General features: G+C 42.2%; 1 protein-coding gene across 1 annotated transcript in view; it reads right to left on the bottom strand.

Annotated features, from left to right (window-relative positions):
• Positions 1–23133, bottom strand: part of LOC137375707 (protein FAM13B-like) — a 214896-nt gene that overhangs the window by 41161 nt on the left and 150602 nt on the right. The window contains exon 13 of the mRNA XM_068043092.1: positions 8371–8436. Coding sequence (XP_067899193.1) covers positions 8371–8436 — 66 coding nt within the window. The remainder of the gene's footprint in view (positions 1–8370; positions 8437–23133) is intronic.

Genomic DNA, 23133 nt, shown 5'->3' with positions numbered 1-23133 from the left:
GCAATAAATGGATCATTTTCAGGTCGGCAGGCTTTAACTAATGGGTACCGCAAGGATCAGTGCTTCGGCCTCAGCTACCTGGCATCTATATCAAATGACTGAGATGACAGGACCAAGTGTAATGTATTCAAGTTCGTGGACAATACAAAGCTAGGAGGGAAAGTAAGCTGTAAGGAGGATTCAGAGACTGCAAAGGAATATAGACAGGTTGTGCGTGGGGCCAAGAATGTGGCACATGGGATATAATGGAGAAATGTGAAGTTATCCACATTAGGAGTTAAAAATGGGAAAAGTTTTTTCTTTTTTTAAAAAAGGAGAGAGACTGGGATATGTTGGTATTCAGAGGGATTGGTGTCCTTGTACATGAATCACAAAGTTAACATGCAAGCTATTAAGAAAGCAAATGGTATGTTGTACTCCAATCCTTCTGTAATAAAGGCTAAGAGCAAAGAAGCCTTACGACAATTATATAGGGTCTTAGGGAGACCACACCTGGAGTCCTGTGTGTGGTTTTAGCCTCCTTCCCCAAGGAAGGATTTACTTACCTTAGAGGTAGGGGAACAAAGGTTCACCAAGACTGATTCCGGAGATGGGGGATTGTCCTATGATAACAGATTGAGCAGACTAGGCCTATAGTCCCTACGCCTTAAAAGAATGAAGCTGATCTCATTGAAACAAAATTCTTAAGAGTCTTGACAGAAGAATGTTTCCTCTGGCCAGGGAGTCCAGAAATAGCGGGCCAGCATCTCAGAATAAGGGAGTCGAGCATTTAGGACTGAGATGTGGGAATTTCCTCACTCCAAAGGTTGTGAATCTTTGGAATTCTCTACCCCAGAGGGCTATGGTCGCTCAGTTGATAAGTATATTCAAGACAGAGACTGACAGATTTTTGGATACAAAGGGAATCAAGGGATATGGGAATAGGGCAGAGAAGTGCAGTAGATCATCCATGATCTTAGTGAATGGCAGAGCAGACTCAAAAGGGAAAAATAGCTTGTTCCTGCTCCCATTTCTTCTGTTTAGGACCCTACCAGATTCAGAGTTAAATTTTACAAATTTCACAGTCGCAGCATTTTAAGAATCGTGAATTTCACAACTTTAATTTCATGCTGCTGCAAGAAACCATGAAAATGACCCATTTAAAACAAAAAAAGACATGAGGCATTTCTGGTTTCAAATGCCATTTAATGTATACTCAAAAACTATTGTAAAAAGCTGACTATAAACAGCTCACATTCTATACTCACTGAAGTCAGTGGTTGAATGCAAGTATGGAGCAACATGCAACTGTTTCTTTCTTCACTATCTCTGCACTGTGAACACCTGTCTATATTTAGACACAGCTCTCTCCGCGTCCACAGAGTTCGTTGAAATTGTCAGACAGCACTGTGCTATCTTGCAAGATGGGGGATTCTGCATTCCAGAGAGTTCCAAAACTGCAGTACAGGCAAAGCACAATCTGCTTCCTTTGCAATCCTTTTATAAGCAGGAATATACAGCCTCCAGTTTTGGTCAAAGCCAGGAATCGCATCAAAAGAATTTAAATCCAGCATCAACAGATGCATTTGTGCAGGGTCAAAGATCTGCACAACATTCAGGAATGCTGCAGAACATTGTTGAAACCTTTGAGCCTCTTTCTTCACCACTTGACTCTTCCCTGCAGCAGTAATATTGCTGCACTTCTTTGGCATGCAAGAAAACACCCGTTGAGCACAGGCATTTAATTCAGCGTCAGAATGTTGTTCGTTTGTGCTTCAGCCCAGAACAGCACATCCACTATTTTTATTGCAAGCTTTGTGGATTGTGACATGTCAAGATTCAAACCAAGTGATTAAATCCATCAGTCGCACAGCATTCTTGGCAACAAGCTGAACCTCACTGTAACCCTTCTAAACTATGCTCTGCTAAATGTCTGTTAAAACATGCGTCTTCGGTGTCAGTGTGAGCTCGTGAGACAAAATCTGAGGAGTATTTCAGGTGAGCTGCATGATACAGTACTACCTGAAACCAAGAATTCCAACGTGCAATTACTGGCTCTGGAGGAAGGTCAATACTTGGTTCCCCAATTTTAGCTGCATTTGCAATGTGTTGCCTGCATCAAAGCTTACGGTTATGGCAGTGTTTGAAGATTTGTCAATGTAGTGACCAGTTTGCTGACTTTACCGAACTTGCTTTTCCACAGCTCGCTGACGAGAAATTATCAGCATTACATGTAATATGGACTGCATTAAGCATTACACCTTTGAGCACAGATTTGAAAGATTTTGTCATGTACGCTGCATTGTCAGTAATGAAAGCAGAAACTTTGTTGAAATCTGCACTGTATTTTGAAATGGTTTTATTGCTTAAGAAACTGTGGTGTAATTAACAGCTTCTAAGTGGACACAGTCTGTGAGCACTGTTGTTAGCTTTCCTGACTCTACATTTTTGGCCTTACCAGACATAAAAATCAAACAAAACATGCAGCACGTAGTTGTCTTGCTCATCGGTGGACGAATCACAAATAATTGCAAAAGACTCTCATGCGTTAATCTGAGACTTCATCTCACAATGCGTAGCAAAAACCTTTGGTAGGTTGTCCTGTCATAGTGTATTTGTACTTGGTAAGTAACCACCAATTTGCACATTTTGTTAAATCAATACCTGCAGCTTTGGGTGATCAAGTTTTTCCAATGGTATGTTGGCACTTGCAAAAGCATCCACAAGTTACATTGTAACCAATTGACAATTTTCTAAGCTCTCTGTTGATGTCTTGAAAAGAGATGAAATTTTTTTTTTGCGTGTTTGTTTTCCAGCAGTGCAGTGTCGGATGCTCTATGACGACTTTCGGACTCTTAAGTGACACAGAATTGTTGCCTGCCACGTATGATCCAATGAAACACTGCAGCTTGTACAAAACAGTATTCCATCATCAGCATACAGAATTTGGCTTCCGAATTCTCTCAACATGCTGCAGTAATGGTTGTGGCTCATTCTACCATTCTCACTTGGCTGCTAATATTTGAGACTGCTTCTCTCAAAACTGCACCGGAAGCCCTCCCTCATCCGCCGATCAGTGAGCTGAGTCTTGTGTTAATCACTAAAAGATGTCATGTTCGTAACATGCCCAGCAATCAGTGAGGTGAACCTTTTGTCAATGAATAAAACGTGAAAAGTTCACAAAATGGCTAATTTCACAGAGGACCTGAGATTGCACGGTCCGTGACCCATTTTTCATGGCCGTGAATTTGGTGGGGCCCTAGTTATGCTGTTAAAACATCCTGCGGCGCTTTTCAAAGAGCAGCAATGGGAGTTTTCCCAGTGTCCTGGTCAATATTTGTCCCTCCACCAACATCACTAACACAAATATAAAAGCAAAATACCACAGTTGCTGGAAATCTGAAATAAAAAAAGTGCTAGAAAAACACAGCAGGTCTGGCAGCATTTGTGGAGAGAGAAACAGAGTTAAAGCTTCAGATCTGTGACCATTCATTAGAACTGGCAAAGGTTAAAGGCTTTGAGCAAGTGAAGGGGGGGGGTGGGGGGGGAGAGGGGGTGCAGAGAGCAGAAGAACATAAAGGGAAGGTCTGTGATAGGGTGGAGGGCAGGAGAGATTAAAAGACAAAGGCGTCATGGAACAAAATACAAAGGCAGTAGTAATAGCTGTAGTAAAAGTCAAAGCATCTGTCCAGAGTGTGAGCTAATGGCAGAATAATGAACATCTTTGTCCAAAAGCAGAAACATGAAAAACAAGTTTAAGACTGGTACATAGTAAAAGAAAATCAAAATGGCAGTCAGTCTAAAGTTGTTGAACTCCATGTGGAGTCCAGAGGGCTGTAAAGTGCCTAATCAAGCCACTGTCTCCAGGACTGTCAAAGACCTCATCTCCTCTGGAGATCTTCCCTCTAAAGCTTCCCACCTCAAACAGCCTGCTTCCAGCTCCTTCCCAAAATCCACAAATGGGACGGTCCTAGTAGACCCATCATTTCAGCCTGTTCCTGCCCCATTGAACTTATTTCTTCCTATCTTGACTCTTATTTTTCTCCCCTTCTCTTGTCTCTTCCCACCTATATCTATGACTCTTCTGACGCCTTACTCCATTTTGTCATTTCCTGGCCCTTACCGCCTCCTCTTCATTATGGACATCCAATCTCTCTACCCCTCCATCCCCCACCAGGACAGTCTGAGGTCTCTGTTTCTTCCTTGCACAGAGGCCAGTCTTCATCCACCACCACCCTCTTCCACCTGGCTGAACTTTTTCTCACATTGAACAACTTCAACTCCACTCAATTCCTCCAAACAAAGGTTTTGCAATGGGTCCCCACATGGGTCCAAGTTATGCCCGTCTTTTTGTGGGGTATGTCGCATATTCCTTGTTCCAGTCCTACTCAGGTCCGCTCCCCCAACTCTTTTTCCAGGACATTGATGACTGTATCTCTGCTGTTTCCTGCTCTCACCCTGAACAGGAAAACATAATCTACTTCACTTCCAATTTTCACCCTTCTCTTACCTTCGCATGGTCCATCGCCAACACTTCCCTTCTGTTGCTCGACTTCTGTCTCCATTTCTGGGAATAGGCTGTCTACTAATATTCATAAGCCCGACTCCCACAGCTACCTCAACTACATTTCCTCACACCTGGCCTCCTATAAGGACTCCATTCCATTCTCCCAGTTTCTCCCTCTCCATCGCCTGATGATGCAACCTTCCACAACAGCGCTTCTAATATGTCTTTCTTTTTCCTCAATGGAGGATTCCCCCCCATCGTGGTCGACAGGGCCCTCGACCATGTCTGATCCATTTCCCGTACTTCTGCCCTCACCCCTTCCCCTCCCTCCCAGAACCGCCACAGGGTTCCCCCTATCCTCACTTTCCACCCCACCAGCCTCCACGTCCAAAGGATCATCCCTCGCCATTTCTGGCACCTCTAGCATGCTGCCACCTGTCAGCATTCTGAAGGGACCGTTCCCTCCGCAGCACCCTGGTCCACTCCATCACCTTGTCCCCTTCCCACAGTACCTTCCTATGCAATCGCAGGTGGTGTAACACCTGCCCTTTTACCTCCTCTCCCCTCACCATCCAAGGCCCCAAACTCTCCTTCCAGGTGAAGCAACACATTTACTTGTACTTTCAATTTAGTATACTCTATTTGGTGCGCACAATCTACATTGGGAAGATCAAACTCAGATAGGGTTTGTGGAACACCTCCACTTAATCTGCAAGCAGGAGGCAAGTTTCCAGTTGCTTGCCATTTTAATTTACCACCATGCTCTCACAACCACATTTCTGTCCTCGGCCTGCTGCAGTGTTCCAGTGAAGTTCAATGCAAGCTCAAGGAATAGCAGCTTATTGTCCGACTAGGCACTCTACAGCCCTCTGGACTCAACAAGGAGTTCAACAACTTCAGACCATGACTGCCATTCTGATTTTTTTTAACCATGTCTCAAACTTGCTCATGCTTTTGGACAGAGCTGTTTATTATTCCTGTCATTAACACTCTCTTTGGACAAATACTTTTTTCTTTTACAATGGCTAGTACAACTCCTTGTATTTTGTTCCATTTGTCATTTAATCTCTCCTGCCCTCCGCCCTACCGCAGACTTTTCCTTTTGTTTTTCTTCCCTCCCCTCTTACTTGCTGAAAGCTACTACATTTCCAACTTTTGCCAGTTCTGATGAAAGGTCACAGACCTGAAACGTTAATTCTGTTTCTCTCTCCACAGATGCTACCAGATTGCTGTCTATTTTCAGCACTTTCTGTTTTTATTCCACTAACACAGATGATCTGATCATTTATCCCACTTCTGTTTGTGGGATTTCCCAGTTTGAGAATTAGTTGCTGACTTTCCCTACTTCTTCCAACAGTGGCGCAGTGGTTAGCACCGCAGCCTCACAGCTCCAGCGACCCGGGTTCAATTCCGGGTACTGCCTGTGTGGAGTTTGCAAGTTCTCCCTGTGTCTGCGTGGGTTTCCTCCGGGTGCTCCGGTTTCCTCCCACATGCCAAAGACTTGCAGGTTGATAGGTAAATTGGCCATTATAAATTACCCCAAGGATAGGTAGGTGGTAGGGAAATATAGGGACTGGTGGGGATGTGGTAGGAATATGGGATTAGTTTAAATGGGTGGTTGATGATCAGCACAGACTCGGTGGGCTGGAGGGCCTGTTTCAGTGCTGTATCTCTTTAAAAAAAAATGGATTTCAAAAAGTACTCAACAGGCTATATAGCATCTTAGAACATCCTGAGGTTGTGAAAGGTGCTGTATAAATCAAAGTTCTTTCTTTCTACTCCTTATTTAAAAATCAGAGGGGACCCAGCAAGGTCAATACAAGGAAGGTTGAAATTCAGCAACAGGAGTACCTCAGGACTGAAGTCAGCAGGAAGCTTCCGTTTAAATACAACATGCAAAATGTCTCATAGCATATCAGGTGGGGACAGAACTAAAAGCACAAAGGTTTTGAATAAAATGTGACAGATTGGAGATGGGTCATGCTTCAAGTCATAAAGGACTATATTTTAATATTTCTTTGAGCCTTCTGTCTACTATTTGTTCTCCATACAACTTCGGTGCATTCTCAATGTATAGGAGTTTAACATTTCAAACTTTAAGTGAAGTACAGCACGAATACATTCACAACTAAATTTTGGTATAAATCCAATTTGCAAATTGAAGTAAAACCATTAACAGTGCAACCAAATTCCCCAATTTTCTTTTAGAAAAATGAAGTCTTCTGATACACAAGTGACACCCACTTTTGATACTAGCCTGATTAAAAACTTAAAATTTAGCCAAACAAAAATTCAAAAACAGAAACATTAAATGGTGTTCAGACAGGTGACAAAGACAAAAGGACAAAACAATGACTTTATTGAGATTAACTCTTCAACTGTTGACAACTTCATAGAAATGACACCTCCTGAGCTGGCCAGTTTTTCCAAGCTCAATTCATATACTGCAGTAAAGTTACTCCAATGTCAAGTGTATAACTGGCCATCCCTCTATTTGCTCCTTTAGTATTCTCTTTTTTTAGCAACTTTCATTTTTAAAGTTTTTCTACTCATTGAAAGCTACCTGCTTTCACATATGAGAACAGAAAAGTTTGTCAATGAGCAATATTGTCCAGGGAGCACTAAGAGGTTAAAAAAGCTACAAAAACGTTAGTCTGCAATCAAAACTAAAACTGACATTTTGTTATCTTTCACTTCCAGCAATATTTTCTGCAGAGCAGACATTAGCAATTATGATTCAAACATGTGTATGACTAAAATACATACATTCTGCAAAGTAGACATCCATTTATCTGTGTGCACCATATTAAAAGCCAAAATCCTGATCTTAAAACTTCAGGGAACTGGATGGTCAAATCAAAGTAAAACGAGATTAATTTTTATTGAACTTAATCTGAAAATTAGTGTACAAACCAATTATGATAATATGGAACAATTACAATTTACACTAATTCAAAATGCTAACATTAACCCTTTGAGTACTGAATATTGTCATTTTCCATTCAAAAATCATGAATAGTGATACTTGCATTCAAATCCCAAATGCCAAAAAAGCAAAGTAATTTTAAAAAACTGACAGATCAGTTTGCTCCTTGTGACCTTTAGCTCTTCAACATCTACCATCCTGGATATTTTTCCCCTTCCTCTGCTCAAAGCACTGACTTCTTAAGAATACAGTTCCATTGGTGCCAGACAGTACCTAATCCACATGGCCATTCTTCATGAATAAGGCTAGATACGCTACTTAACTGTTGGTCAGCATAGTTGAGTGTCCTCAATTAATGCCATTTTCAATAGTTGTCGATGGATAGTAATCAGATGTGTGAACCTTTCTATAAGCCAGAGATACGGAGGCCAATTTCAGCACCCTACCAGGGTGACCAGGATCAGACCTGGCATGTTCCAAATTTGTATACTCAACTTATAAAGGTAGTGAATAATTGAGCCAATCAACAAAGCAGAACTATTTCTGTGTGTATATCCACTGCTACAATTATTAAAAGATGCAGATAATAGCAATCAAAAATAATGTATAGAATGGTTAAAATAACAACCTATTCATAAAATTATAAACAATTTTAATCTAACTAGAATACAAATGTAACGGTCTACTCCAAACAGCATATAATTTTAGATACGTTAAAATATGAATTCAACATTGGTAAAGATCAAAGAACAGTTTTAATCGGGATACTTCCAGAATAAATTCCAAGCTCACCAGTTTTCAAAGGGTTAAAAATTAGTTTTCACTTAAATTCTATATCCCACGATTTTCTTTAAACAAGCCAAATCGATATGATTTCCTTTTGCATGTAACCTGAAGCTTTTATCCTTGATATTTCTAAATGTTGGTTGAATGCAGATTGATGGCAAAGCATACTTACCATCCCCATCTCTTTGAAGATGCATTGTTTTGAAATCAATGAAGGGAAAAGTGATTGTACATGGCGCTAATAGAATGAAAAAATGGCAAAAATACCAGTGTGAGCAGCAAGCAGTCACAGACACCCCATAAACACAAAAGTAAAACAGAAAACACAATTAAAACTAATTCACTACCTGAATCAAAAACAGCATTTGCTTTTATGCTAAACATGTAACACAAATTAAAAATACTGAGAAAAGCCACAGCAGTTTTATGGAGATCTAGATATGAAACTAATTTAATACGATTCACTTCAGATTGATTCTGATTGGCATTTGCTTAACTTTACTCAGACAACATCTATTCTCTAGCACAACGGGTCACATGAATGTAAAATGCTGCATTATTGGTAATTATTTTCTTCCTTTTGAAAGGCACAAGGCCCTTCAAAAATGTTCCTCACTTTTTCCCCCGGAATGTACCTTCTGCCAAAAGTGCAGGCGTCCTATTCGCAGGGTTCTTTCAATGTTACTTGAACTGGTTGCTAGCTATTCTATGCCATTTCAGCAAGTCCAACTCCAAAACCCTACATGATGACATTAAGACCTCTTCAGAACAATATCAAAAACTCACAAGTGGGGGAAAATTAGCTTCTATCCTACCACTTCACTGTGTGACTCAGTAAAGTACAAGCGAATGGTAGCACTATGTTGCATCAAGAAACTCCTTAAAAAGAATAAAATGCAGAAGGATAAGCTGGTATTGTCACATTGTGAATAAATATGCAATTTGGAAAATCATTTTACTTTTTAAGAATATGTTAGTTTGCTCATGGCTTATTTACAACTGCAACAACTTGCAATTATATAGTGCCTTTAACATAGTAGAACACCCCAAAGCACTTCACAGGCGTGTTAGCAAACAAAATTTGACATCAAGCCACATGAAATATCAGGATAGGTGACCAAAAGCTTGGTCAATGAGATAGGTTTTGGGAGCATCTTAAAGGAGGAGAGATGGGTACAAAGACAGAGAGATTTGTTTGGAGGAGGGGACGCTGAATCCCAGAGTTAGAGCCTGGGCAGCCAAACGTAGACGCAATGGCAGGGTGACAAAAATTGGGGATGTGCAAAAGGCCAGAATTGGAGCAGCACAGAGTTCTAAGGGTTTACAGGAGGTTACAGAGATAGGGAAGGGTGAGGCCATGGAGGGATTAGAAAACAAGAATGACAATTTTAAAACAGAGGCATTACCGAACCAGGCGTTAACAGAGATCAGCAAGCACAAGGGTGATGGGTGAGTGGGACTTCTTGCTTGTGATGATATGGGCAACAAATTTTTGGATGACCTCAAGTTTACAAAAGGTGCAACGTGGGAGGTCAACCAGGTGAGCACTGGAATTGTCAAAACTAGCAGTAATAAAGGCACAGATAATGGTTTCAGGAGATGAGCTGAGATAGAGGTGGACACGGATGATGGTGTGGAGGTGGAAGTAGGTGGTCTTTGTGATGGTGAGGATATGGCATCAGAAGCTCAGGGTCAAATAGGATGCCAAGATTGTGAACAGCCTGGATCAGCCGCAGAGGAATGGAATTGGTGGCAAGGGAATAGAGCTTGAGGCAGGGACTGCTCAAGTCAATGGTTTCCATCGTCTTAATAGGAAAGGGAGGAAATTTCTGCTTATCCAATACTGGATGTCAGAAAAGTAGTGAGACAAATCAGAGGCAGTGGAGGTTTTGGTGAGGTAAAGCGGAGTGCCATTAGCGTGCAAGTGGAACTTGATGCTGTGTTTTTGGATGATGTCATTGAGGAGTCGCATGTACATAAAAAATAGGAGGGGGCCAAGGGCAGATAGATTGTTGGGTGACTCCAGAGGCAAAGGTGATGGAAGAGAAGCCCTTGCAGGTAATTCTCTGGCTACAAGTAGATAGATGGGAATGAAGCCATGTAAGGGCAGTCTCACCCAGCTGAACAAGAGAAGTATTAGAAGAGGATCGTGTGTTCAACTGTGCCAAAAGGTTGCAGAAGGGTCAAGGAGGATGACGAGCGATAGTTTACGATGGTCACAGTCACACAAAATGTCATTTGTGACTTTGATAATGGCAGGGCCAGATACCTGATTGGCGGGGTTTAAACATGGAGTTGAGCAAAAAATGTGCACAGATTTGGGTAGCAACATGTTCAAGTACTTTGGAGAAAAGGAAGTTTGGGTAGGATGGCACAAAGAGTAAGGTTCTAAATCAACTTTTACTAAATTATGCAAGAAAGCCATTAATGCCTTATAACGACTGTTTACAAAAAAAGCTGCCATTTATCTCATATATGAGCTCTCTTGGCTGGGTTTCTCCTCTTCTGATCGCAAGAGGCTGTGTAAAGCTTAAATTAATCATGGACGAAAATATACCACCAATCATGGTTTAAGAACAAATGGGTCATAAGCAAATCTCAGTTGTGAAGTCAAAAAAAACTTGGCCAGAACATGTGTGTGACTAGAGTAAATTTTAGCCATCACAATGATGACATTGTTGCAGCAGAACTAATGTCTGTTCAGTACTCCAATCTTACCCTTGTCTGCCAAAAATATAACTGCACAATTCAAGTATAAAAGAGTATTTTTATAATATAAAGGCAAAGTCTATTTTTAAAAAATAATCTCCCTCCGCATAGGAGACTGTAACTTTATTTTTTCCAATCCCATGCAGATCAGTCATACCAGGTCTCCCCAGTCAGAAGATTCTCATCTCATATGTTCTTATGTTTCCCATAAATCGTAAGAACTAAGAGTAGTAGGACATTTGGCCCCTCAAGCCTGCTCCACTGTTCAATAAAGATCCTGACTGATCTGATTGTGGCCTTCACTCCACTTTCCTGCCTGCCTCCGTAACCCTCGACTCCCTTATAGATCAAAAATCTTTCTAACTCAGCTGTCATGAAGGTGCTTCCCTTATTAATTTTTTTTTGAGGACTAGTGTTTAAAAAATTGCGAAAATTGATTAATTTAAAAGACTGAGGAGATTTTTTTTAAAAAAAGCTTACTGGAAGGACACATTGGATTTTTTTTTTATAAAAAACAATTACTAGAAGAGATAATGACGTGTTAAATTAACATAAGGAACCTTGCTGGCTACTGAAGTTATTTACAGAGAAGTCACATGTCTAGGTTTATGGCTGTCAGGAGTTTCTGGCTCTCTGTTTTAGGGCTGGACTGTTTGAATAGTCAGTTGGTGTATCGCCTGCTCCACCTCTGAGAAACCCTGAGAATTCAGTGTGAGAGCTGGAGAAACTGATACAGCATTTCTTTTGAGAAGCTTCTGGAAGACTTCCTCTCGACATCTCCTGAACAAACTGCTTCTGAAAAGATCCCAGTGACAACCGCATCTGTCGAGTGACACCCATCTACATGTACCAGGACGCCAGACCGAAAGTCATCTGGAACATTTCATATCTTATCCTTTAGTTCAAGAATTAACAATTATTTGGCCAAAGTATTTTTTTTTTTGTAAAGTGATCTCTGCAGAAAAAGCTTCTTTATTTTTTCTTTAACGTGTATATGTGCGCATGTATGTGTATTAGGTTATTTTAGAAGGGTAGGTATTTATACTTTCAGACTTGTGTTAATAAGCTTTGCATCTTTATTGAAAAAGTTTTGTTTTATAATCAATCAACAATGTTGCTGTTTATTACCTGGTTGGTGTATTTTTATTCTGAAACTAAAATAAAGAATATAATTGGCCGTATCGGTAACTGGGTAAAACATTTAAATATATGCTGTGACCAGTGGAGTAGTGGAACTAGAGAAAGTTAGTGCATTCCTCTACCCTCGGTCATAACACAGTCTTGAATATATTCAATAATCCAGCCTCCACTGCTCTCTAGGGTCGAGTATTCCAAAGATCAACAACCCTGACAGAAGAAATTCCTCATCTCCGTCTTAAATGGGAGACCTCTAATTCTGAAATTGTACCCCTAGTTCTAGATTCCCCCCAATGGGAAACATCCTCTCAGCATTTACCCCATCAAGCACCCTCAGAGTCTTATACATTTCAGTATCACCTCTCAATCTTCTAAACTCCAATTAGTATAGGCCCAAACCGTTCAACCTTTCCTCACAAGACAACCCTTTCATCCAGGAGTCAACCTAGCGAACCTTCTCTAAACTGCCTCCAATGCAAGTATATCCTTCCTTAAATAAGGAAAGACCAAAACTGTATTCAGTACTCTCAGTGCAGTCTCACCAACACCCTATACAGCTGTAGCAAGACTTCCTTACTTTTATACTCCATCCCCTTTGCAATAAAGGACAATATTCCATTTGCCTTCCTAATTACTTGCTGTACCTGCATGCTAACTTTTGAGATTCGTGTATGAAGACACCATTCTGTACTGCTGCATTCTGTAGTCTTTCTCTATTTAAATAATATTCTGCTTTTCTATTCTTCCTACCGAAGTGGATAACGTCACATTTTCCCACATCATATTCCATCCGCTAAATTTTTGCCCAGTCACTTAACCTATCTATATCCTTTTGCAGACGGTCATCTTCCCAACTTGCTTTCTCATCTATCTTTGCATTATCAGCAAATTTGGCTAGAATACATTCAAGTCATTAATATAGATCATGTATTGTTGAGGCCCCAGCACTGGTCGCTGTGCTGTGGCACCCCACTACTTACAGTTTGCCAACCTGAAAATGACCCATTTATCCCGACTCTGTTTCCTGCTAGCCGATCCTCCATCCATGCTAATATATTAACTCTAACACCATGAGCTCTTATCCTGTGCAGTAACCTTTTATGTGACACTTTATCTAATGCCTTTTGGAAATCCAAATACACAACTACTGGTCCCCCTTTATCCACCTGGTTACAACATCCTCAAAGAATGCTACTAAATTTGTCAAACACAATTTCGTCACAAAATCATGTTGACTCTGCTTGATTGTATAATGATTTCTAAATACCTTAATGATGAATTCCAGCATTTTCCTAATGACAGATGTTTGGCTAACTGGCCTGTAGCTTCCTACTTTCTGTCTCCCCTTTTTCTAAATAGAGGCTTTACATTTGTGGCTTTCCAATCCTTTCCAGAATCGAGGTAATTTTGGAAGTTTATAACCAACATCTCTGCAGCCACTTCTTTTAAGACCCTTGGACATAGGCTATCAGGCCCAAGGGACTTGTCAGCTTTTTGTCCCATCAATTTTCCTAGTACTTTTCCTCCAGTGGTAGTGATTATTTTAAGTTCTCTCTTTTCCCCAATTTTCTACTATTATTGGGATGCTTTTATGGTCTTCTACTGTGAAGACAGATACAAAATATCTGTTCAAAGCCTCGGCCATTTCCTTGCTTCCCATTACTAGCTCCCCAGTCCCATCCTCTAAGGAACCAACATTTAGTTTAGCTACTCTCTCCCTTTTTATATACTTGTAGAAGCTCTTACTGCCTATTTTTATATTGCTAGTTTACACTCATACTCCAATGTCTCCCTCTATTTTTTTTTAAATCATCCTTTGCTGGTGTTGAAAATTTTCTAAATCTTCTGGCCTACTACTAATTTTCGCAAAATTGTGTGCCTTTTCTTTCAATTTGATACCATCCATAATTTCCTTAGTCAGCCATGGATGATTCATCCTTCTCGCAGAGTCTTTTTTTCTCAATGGAATATATCTTTGTTGAGAGTTATGAAATATCTCCTTAAACGTTTGCCATACTTTGTTGTCATCTTACCTTTTAACCTATTTTCCCAGTTCACTGCAGCCAACTCTGTCTTCATACCTCTATAATTGTCTTTATTTAAGTTTAAGACACTAGTTTAACTGAATGTGAAATTCCATCAAGTTATGATCACTCTGGAGGATCCCTTACTATGCAATCATTAATTAATCCTGTCTCCTTGCACATTACCAAATATAAAACAATCTGTTCCCTAGTTGGTTCCACAGTGTATTGCTCTAAGAAAATGTCCCAAATACACTATGAACTTGCCCGCAAGGTTATCTTTGCCAATTTAATTCGCCCAATCTTTGAGAATAAAATCACCCACGATTATTGCAGCACCTTTCTTACAAGCCCCCATTATTTCTTGATTTATACTCTGTCCTACACTGTAGCTACTGTTAGAGGGCATATAAACTACTCCTACCAGTGGCTTCCTTTCCTTGCTATTTCTTACCTCCACCCAAAAGGATTCTACCTCTTGATCTTCCGAGCCAAGGTCATTTCTCACTACTGTACTTATCTCATCCTTTATTAACACCATAATCTCCTTTCTTCCTTTCGATAATGTCAAATACCCTTCAATATTCAGTACCCAGTCTTGGCCATCTTGTAACAAAGTCTCTGTAATGGCCATCACAGAAGGCGGCCATTCGGTCCATCGTGTTTACACCGGTTCAGCAAATGCACAATTCACCTAATACCATTCCCCCGCAACCCTGTACATTCTTCATTTTCATACAACAGTCTAATTCCCTTTTGGAGGTCTCGATTGAATCTGCCTCCACTACACTCTCAGGCAGTGCAGTCCAGATCCTAAGCACTCCCTGCGTGAAAAAATTTTCCTTACGTCGCTTTTACTTCTTTTGTCAATCACTTTAAATCGGTGCCCTCTTGTTCGCGATCCTTTCACGGTGGGAACAATTTCTCCCCTATCCACTCTGTCCAGACCCACAAACTCATTTATTTCCATTTGTGCCATCAATTTAGCTATCTGAATGCATGCAGCATTCATAAACAAAAGAGCATTTAATTTTGTTTTTTTACCATTTTTCCCCACTCTGACCTTATTTGCTGGTGCACTCTTATGGTCGTTAACTCTGTCCCTTCCTGTCACAATGATTATCATCACCTATATCTTTACCTTTCACTATTGCATTGTCCTTTCTCAAACTTTCCAAATTTCCCCTCACCTCCCCACCCCCACCCCCCCAACCAACTATTTAGTTTAAAGCCCTCTCTACAGTCCTAGTTATTCGATTCACCAGGACACTGGTCCCAGCTCGGTTCAAGTAAAGCCCATCCCAATTGAAACCTCTATTTTTCTCCAGTACTGGCGCCAGTGAACCAGGAATGGAAATTCATTTCTCTCACACCAATCTTTCATCCACACATTTGATTCTCTGATCTTATTCACCCTATGCCAATTTGCTCATGGCTCAGTAGTAATCAGAGATTACCACCTTTGTGGTTTTGTTTTTTAATTTTGCCCTTCGCTGCTCATACTCCCTTAGCAGAACTTCTCTCTTAGTTCTACCTATATAGTTGGTACCTATGTGGACCACGACAACTGGATCCTTCCACTCCCACTCCACGCTCTTCTTCAGCCCTAAGAAGATATCCTTAACACTGGCACCAGGTGGGCAACATAGCCTTCTAGAGTCACGCTGTCGGCTGCAGAGAACAGTATATCTATCCCCCTAACTATATTGTCCCCTCCTACGACAACATTCTTTTTTTCTCCCCCAACTTGAATGGCCGGCCCCCTGCATCACGGTGCTGTGGTTAGTTTTCTCATCCATCCTGCAGTCCCTGCTCTCATCCATACAGACTGCAAGAACCACATAGCTGTAGGACAGGTGCAAGGACTGAGGATCCTCCAGCGCCACCTCTTGGATCCCCATACCGGCCTCACTTGTAGTTGCACCCTCCCGTCCCTGACCACAGAACAAATCTGAATTACTTAACCTAAGGGATATGACTGCATCCTGGAACAAAACGCCCAGGTAACTTTCTCTCTCCTTGATGCATCGCTGGTCATTGAGTGGCTCCATAGTAATTCACACCAATTAGCATCCTTTTCTATTCTGGATAAATTTCTATGGATCTATTTGTTGACCAGTCTCATTTCTTGCAATTGCAGAATAACTCCCTGCTGAGTGTGGTGACCCGACAATACAAATTTTTACAAGCAAAAGTAAATAAAAATTAAAACTTAAAATTTGCCTAGTTTTTTTTGAAATGGGAGGAATCACAGTAGTAAACTGAAATCAAGCACTGATCTGTGAGCAATACTGTACATCTAAATAGAGTTTTAATCACATTTGCAAAAACAAATACTCAAGTGTACTCAGAACTAATCAATTTTTAATTTATGGTGCTTCAACTTTGAATTTCTAAGATTGACAACATCCAACTTCCCTTTACAGCATATAGCTGTTTCTTAAATAAATCCAGTGTCCAGACTTCAATTACCCTTTCCCTGCCACTAGTTCCAGCTATTGACCAACATTGTGTTTTTTTAAAAATTTTATTTGTTTGTGGGATATGGGTGTCGCTGGCTAGGCCAGCATTTATTGCCCATCCCTAATTGCCCTTGAACTGAGTGGCTTGCTAGGCCATTTCAAAGGGCATTTTAAGAGTCAACCACATCGCTATCACATGTAGGCCAGACCAGGTATGGACAGCAGATTTCTTTCCCTCAAGGGCATTAGTGAACCAAATGAGTTTTTACAACAATTGACAATGGTTTCATGATAACCATTAGACTAGCCTTTAGTTCCAGATTTATTAATTGAATTCAAATTTCACCATCTGCCGTGGTGGGATTTGAACCCATGTCCCCAGAGCATTAGCCTGGGCTCTGGATTATTAGTCCAGTGAGATCACCACTACGCCACTGCCTCCCCTGTGTAAATAAATATTTGCTATGTGTACTAAAATTGTCTCTTGCACCTTAAACCTTTATCTTTTAGTTCTGCTGCCTTGACACATCAGAAAGTATTACAGGATTATTTTCTTTTCCCCATCAAATATCTAATACACCTCAGTGTTGTCTCCACTGGGGCATCTTTTTTCTGGGGTGAACAGTACTGGTTTATCTAAGCATTCCTCAAAATTTACTTGGGGATTAGCCTTATACTGCTTCTTTGTAACATAAAAGGTCCCAGAAACTGTACAATGATCAGAACCAAATACAACACTCCAGTGCTGCCTGTACAACTTCAGAATAAATCATAGGGCCTGAAATACAACTGATTCTACAATGCACTCCAATATTCTGTTTATTGCTGCCTGCAATAAGGCAGCTGATGCCTGTAGTTATCTTTCAACTTCCCTCATGGCAAGTTTACCACCACCTTCTATTTTCACCTCCAACATTCAGTATTTTTCTCAGTTCAGTTGCATAACCTGTTGAGGTCTTCAAGATCTTGGTGGCCCGAATTAGTCAACCACTCTAGCCTAGGGATAAAGTTTTGGATCTGCTCATTTAATGTGACAATTTTAGAGGTAAAATAAAAGGTAGAAATATAGGATTGCTTCTATAATTTTATTTTTAATTCATTCAAGGGATGTGGGCATCACTGGCAAAGCCAGCATTTATTGCCCATCCTTATCTCAAGGGCAGTTAATGGTGGCAAGCCATCTTCTTGAACCATTGCAGTCTGTGTAGTGAAGGTACTCCCACAGTGCTGTTGGGTAGGGTGTTCCAGGATTTTGGCTTAAAGGAATGGCAGTTTATTACCAAATCAGGATGGTGTGCGACTTCGAGGAGAGTTGGAGATAGTGGCATTCCCATGCACCTGCTGCCTGTGTCATCCCAAGTGGTAGAGGCGCAGGTTTGGGAGATGCTGTCAAAGAAGGCTTCGCGAGTTGCAATGCATCTTATAGATGGTAAACACAGTAGATACTCGCTGCCAGTGAAAAGTGAATGTTTAAGGTTATGGATGGGGTGCCAATCAAGTGGCCTGGTTTGCCCTGGATGGTGACAGGCTTGAGTGTTTTGGAAATCACTCATTGAAAAAGCAGAAGTATGCCATCACACTCCTGATGTGTGCCTTGTAGCCAGTGGTAAGACTTTGGGTGGGGGGGGACGGAGGTGTCAGGAGGCAAGTCACTCACCACAGAATACCCAGCCTCTGACCTACTCTGGTAGCCATAGTATGTATATAGTGCGTCCAGCTAAGTTTCTGGTCAATGACAATCCCCAGGATGTAGATAGCAATGCTACTTAACGTCAAGGGAGGTGGTTGGACTTTCACGTGTTGGAGATAACCACTGTCTGGCACTTGGTGAATGTTACTTGCCACTTAATAGCTCAAGTCTGAGTGTTGTCCAGGTCTTGTTGCATTTTATTTTATTTTTTTTTTATTTAGAGATACAGCACTGAAACAGGCCCTTCGGCCCACCGAGTCTGTGCCGACCATCAACCACCCATTTATACTAATCCTACACTAATCCCATATTCCTACCACATCCCCACCTTCCCTATATCCCCCGACCACCTACCTATACTAGGGGCAATTTATAATGTCCAATTTACCCATCAACCTGCACGTCTTTGGCTGTGGGAGGAAACCAGAGCACCCGACGAAAACCCACGCGATTCACAGGGAGAACTTGCAAACTCCAATCAGGCAGTACCCAGAATTGAACCCGGGTCGTTGAAGCTGTGAGGCTGCGGTGCTAACCAATGCGCCACTGTGCCGCCACGAATGTGGGCACAGATCACTTTATTATTTGAGGAGTTGTGAATTGAACTGAAGGCAAACATCCCAACTTGCGAACTTATGAGGAAGGGAAGAAGCACCTGAAGATGGATGGGCCTAGGCCACTGCCCCAAGGAACTCCAGCAGTAATATCCTAGGTTGAGATGACTGACCACCAACAACCACAATTATCCTCTTTTGTGCTAGTTATACCTTCAGCCAGTGGAGTTTTCCCACCTATTTCTATTAACATAAATTTTAAAAAAGGCTCTTTGCTACCACATTCAGTCAAATGCTGCCTTGATGTCAAGGCCAGTCACTCATTGGGAACTCATTAGTCCATGTTCTGATCAAGGCTATAATGAGGTTTGGAGCAGAGTGGTCCTGGCAGAACCCAAACTACGCATTGGTGAGCAAGTGTCGCTGGATAGTGCTGTCAATGGCACCTTCCATCACTTTGCTGATGATTGAGAGTAGGCTGATGGGGAGGTAATTGGCTAAGTTGAATTTGTCCTGCGCTTTGTGGATAGGACATATCTGGGAAATTTTCCACTTGATTAGGTGATGCGAGTGTTGTAGCTGTACGGAAATAGCTTGGCTAGAGGCAGGGTTAGTGCTGGAACACAGGTTTACAGCACTGCAGCCGGGACACTGTCAGGGACCATAGTCTTTGCTGTATTACGTGCGCTCAGCTAGAGAAACAGAGAGTAGTGGTTAATGGATGTTTTTTGGGCTGGAGGAAGGTATGTAGTGGAGTTTCCCAGTGGTCAGTATTGGGACCCTTGCTCTTCCTGATTTTGATTAATGACCTAGACTTGGTGTACAGAGCACAACTTTAAAGTTTGCAGATGATACGAAACTTGGAAGCATTGTGAACTGTGAGGGTTGCGTAGGTCGCCAAAAGGACACAGACAATTCGGTGGAATGGGCAGACAGGTGGCAGATGAAATTCAATGCAGACAAATGTGAAGTGATTCATTTTGGTAGGAAGAACATGGAGAGAGAATATTAAATAAAGGGCACAATTCTAAAGGGGGTGCAGGAACAGAGGGACTTGGGCGTATATGTGCATAAGTCATTGAAGGTGGCAGGACAGGTTCAGAGAGCAGTTAATAAAGTATCAGTATCCTGGGATTTATTATTAGGGGCATAGAGTACAAGAGCAAGGAGGTTATGTCGAACTTGTACAAGACACTAGTTCGGTCTCAGCAGGAGTACTGCATCCCGTTCTGGGCACCGCACTTTAGGAAAGACATGAAGGCATTGGAGAAAGTGTACAGAACAGATTCACGTGAATGGTTCCAGGGATGAGAAACTTCAGTCATGAAGATAGATTGGAGAAATTAAGACTGTTTACCTTGAAGAGGAGGAGGAGAGGAGATTTGATAGAGATGTTCAAAATCATGAGGGGTCTAGACAGATTAGACAGAGAGAAACTGTTCCCACTCGTGAAAGGATCGAGAACGAGAGGGCACAGATTTAAAGTATTTTGTAAGAGAAGCAAAAGTGACATGAGGAAAAACATTTACACAGAGAGTGGTTAGAGTCTGGAATGAGTTGCCTGAGAAGGTTGTGTATGCAGGTTAAATTTTTTTTTTTAATATATTCATTCATGGGATGTGGGCGTTGCTGGCCAGGCCAGCATTTATTGCCCATCCCTAATTGCCCTCGAGGTGGTGGTGGTGAGCTGCCTTCTTGAACCGCTGCAGTCCACATGAGGTAGGTACACCCACAATGCCGTTAGGAAGGGAGTGCCAGGATTTTGACCCAGCATCAGTGAAGGAACGGTGATATAGTTCCAAGTTAGGATGGTATGAGACTTGGAACGGAACTTGCAGGTGGTGGTGTTCCCATGCATTTGCTGCCCCTGTCCTAGTTGGTAGAGGTTGCGGGTTTGGAAGGTGCTGTCTAAGGAGCCTTGGTGCGTTGCTGCAGTGCATTTTGTAGATGGTACACACTGCTGCCACTGTGCTTCGGTGGTGGAGGGAGTGAATATTTGTGTATGGGGTGCCAATAAAGCGGGCTGCTTTGTCCTGGATAGTGTCGAGCTTCTTGAGTGTTGTCGGAGCTGCATCCATCCAGGCAAGTGGAGAGTATTCCATCACACTCCTGACTTGTGCCTTGTAGATGGTGGACAGGCTTTGGGGAAGCAGGAGGCGAGTTACTCGCCACAGGATTCCTAGCCACTGACCTGCTCTGACGCCACAGTATTTATATGGCTACTCCAGTTCAGTTTCTGGTCAATGGCAGCCCCTAGGATGTTGATAGTGGGGGATTCAGCAATGGTAATGCCATTGAATGTCAAGGGGAGATGGTTCTCTCTTGTTGGAGATGGTCATTGCCTGGCACTTGTGTGGCGCGAATGTTACTTGCCACTTATCAGCTCAAGCCTGGATATCATTCAGGTCTTGCTGCATTTCTACACAGACTGCTTCAGTATCTGAGTAGTCACGAATGGTGCTGAACATTGCACAACCACCAGCAAACATTCCCACTTCTGACCTTATGTTCGAAGGAAGGTCAGTGATGAAGCAACTGAAGATGGTTGGGCCTACCCTGAGGAACACCTGCAGTGATGTCCTGGAGCTCAGATGATTGACCTCAAACAACCACACCATCTTCCTTTGCGCTTGGTATGACGCCAACCAACAGAGTGTTTTTCCCGATTCCCATTGACTTCAGTTTTGCTGGGGCTCCTTGATGCCATACTCGGTCAAATGCTGCCTTGATGTCAAGGGCAGTCACTCTCACCTCACCTCGAGTTCAGCTCTTTTGTCCATGTTTGAAGCATTCAAAAGGGAATTAGACTGTTGTATGAAAAGGAAGAACGTTCAGTTACGGGGAGAAGGCAGGGGAATGGAACTGAGTGAACTGCTCTTACGGAGAGCTGGTGCAGACACGATGGGCCGAATGGCCTACTTCTGCACTGTAACAACTCTGATTCTTCGAAATCACAGTGTGAATAAAATTGGTGAAGACTGGCTTCTGTGATAGTGGAGACCTCTGAGGAGGCCAAGATGGATCATCCACTTCGCACTTCTGTCTAAAGATGCTTGCATATGCTTCAGCCTTGTTGTTCTACTCATCCTCTGGACTCTGCCATTTTTGACAATGGGAGTGTTCACAGAGCCACCTCCTCCCTTTAGTTGTTTAACTGTCCACTACCATTCACAACTGGATGTGAAAAGACTGCAGAGCTTTGACCTGATCTGTTCATTGTGGGAATCGCTTAGCTCTGCTAGATCACACTTCCCACTGTTTAGCATGCATGTAGTCCTGTGTTGAAGCTTCACTGGGTTAGTGTCTCATTTTAGGTGCATCTGGTGCATATTCCTCTGCACTTGTCATTGAAATAGGGTTGGTTCCCAGGCTTGACGGTAATGGAAGAATGAGGGATATGTCGGGCCATGAGATCTCAGATTGCTGCCGATGGCCCAGAGTGCCTCATGGATGCCCAGTTATGAGCTGCTCAATCCATTCTGAATCTATCCCATTTAACACAGTGGGAGTGCCTCAAAACACGATGCAGTGAATTCAGTGTGAAGACAGGACTCCATCTCCACAAGGGCAAAGCAGGTGATATATACAGAGATGCAGGTTTAGGCTAAAATACTTTGAACAGCCAACAAAATTGGAACTCTGTGACGCCATTGATTCTCGAGCCAGTGGAAAAGCCCCTGGGAAGGACGGCATTACCCCTGAAATAATCAAGAGTGCCAAGCCTGCTATACTCTCAGCACTCCACAAACTGCTTTGCCTGTGCTGAGATGAGGGAGCAGTACCATTGGACATGCGCGATGCCAATATCATCAGCTTCGATAAGAACAAGGGTGACCGCGATGACTGCAACAACTACCGTGGAATCTCCCTGCTCAGCATGGTGGGGAAGGTCTTCGCCCAAGTCGTTTTAAACAGGCTCCAGAAGCTGGCTGAGCGTATCTACCCTGAGGCACAGTGTGGCTTTCGAGCAGAGAGATCCACCATTGACATACTGTTGTCCCTTCGCCAGCTACAGGAGAAATGCCGCGAACAACAGATGCCCCTCTACGTTGCTTTCATAGATCTCACCAAAGCCTTTGACCTAGTCAGCAGACGTGCCCTCTTCAAACTACTAGCAAAGATCGGATGTCCACCAAAGCTATTAAGTATCATCACCTCATTCCATTACAATATGAAAGCCACAATTCAGCATAGCTGTGCCTCATCAGACCCCTTTCCTATCCTGATTGGCGTGAAACAGGGCTGTATTCTCGCACCTACACCGTTTGGAATCTTCTTCTCCCTGCTGCTCTCATATGCGCTCAAGTCTTAAGAAGGAATTTTCCTCCACACAAGATCAGGTGGCAGGTTATTCAACCT

The sequence above is a fragment of the Heterodontus francisci genome, chromosome 12 (assembly GCF_036365525.1).
Source record: "Heterodontus francisci isolate sHetFra1 chromosome 12, sHetFra1.hap1, whole genome shotgun sequence".
Lineage (NCBI taxonomy): Eukaryota > Metazoa > Chordata > Chondrichthyes > Heterodontiformes > Heterodontidae > Heterodontus > Heterodontus francisci.
The sequence above is the reverse complement of the archived record's forward strand: the minus strand, read 5'-3'. Positions and strand labels throughout refer to the sequence as shown.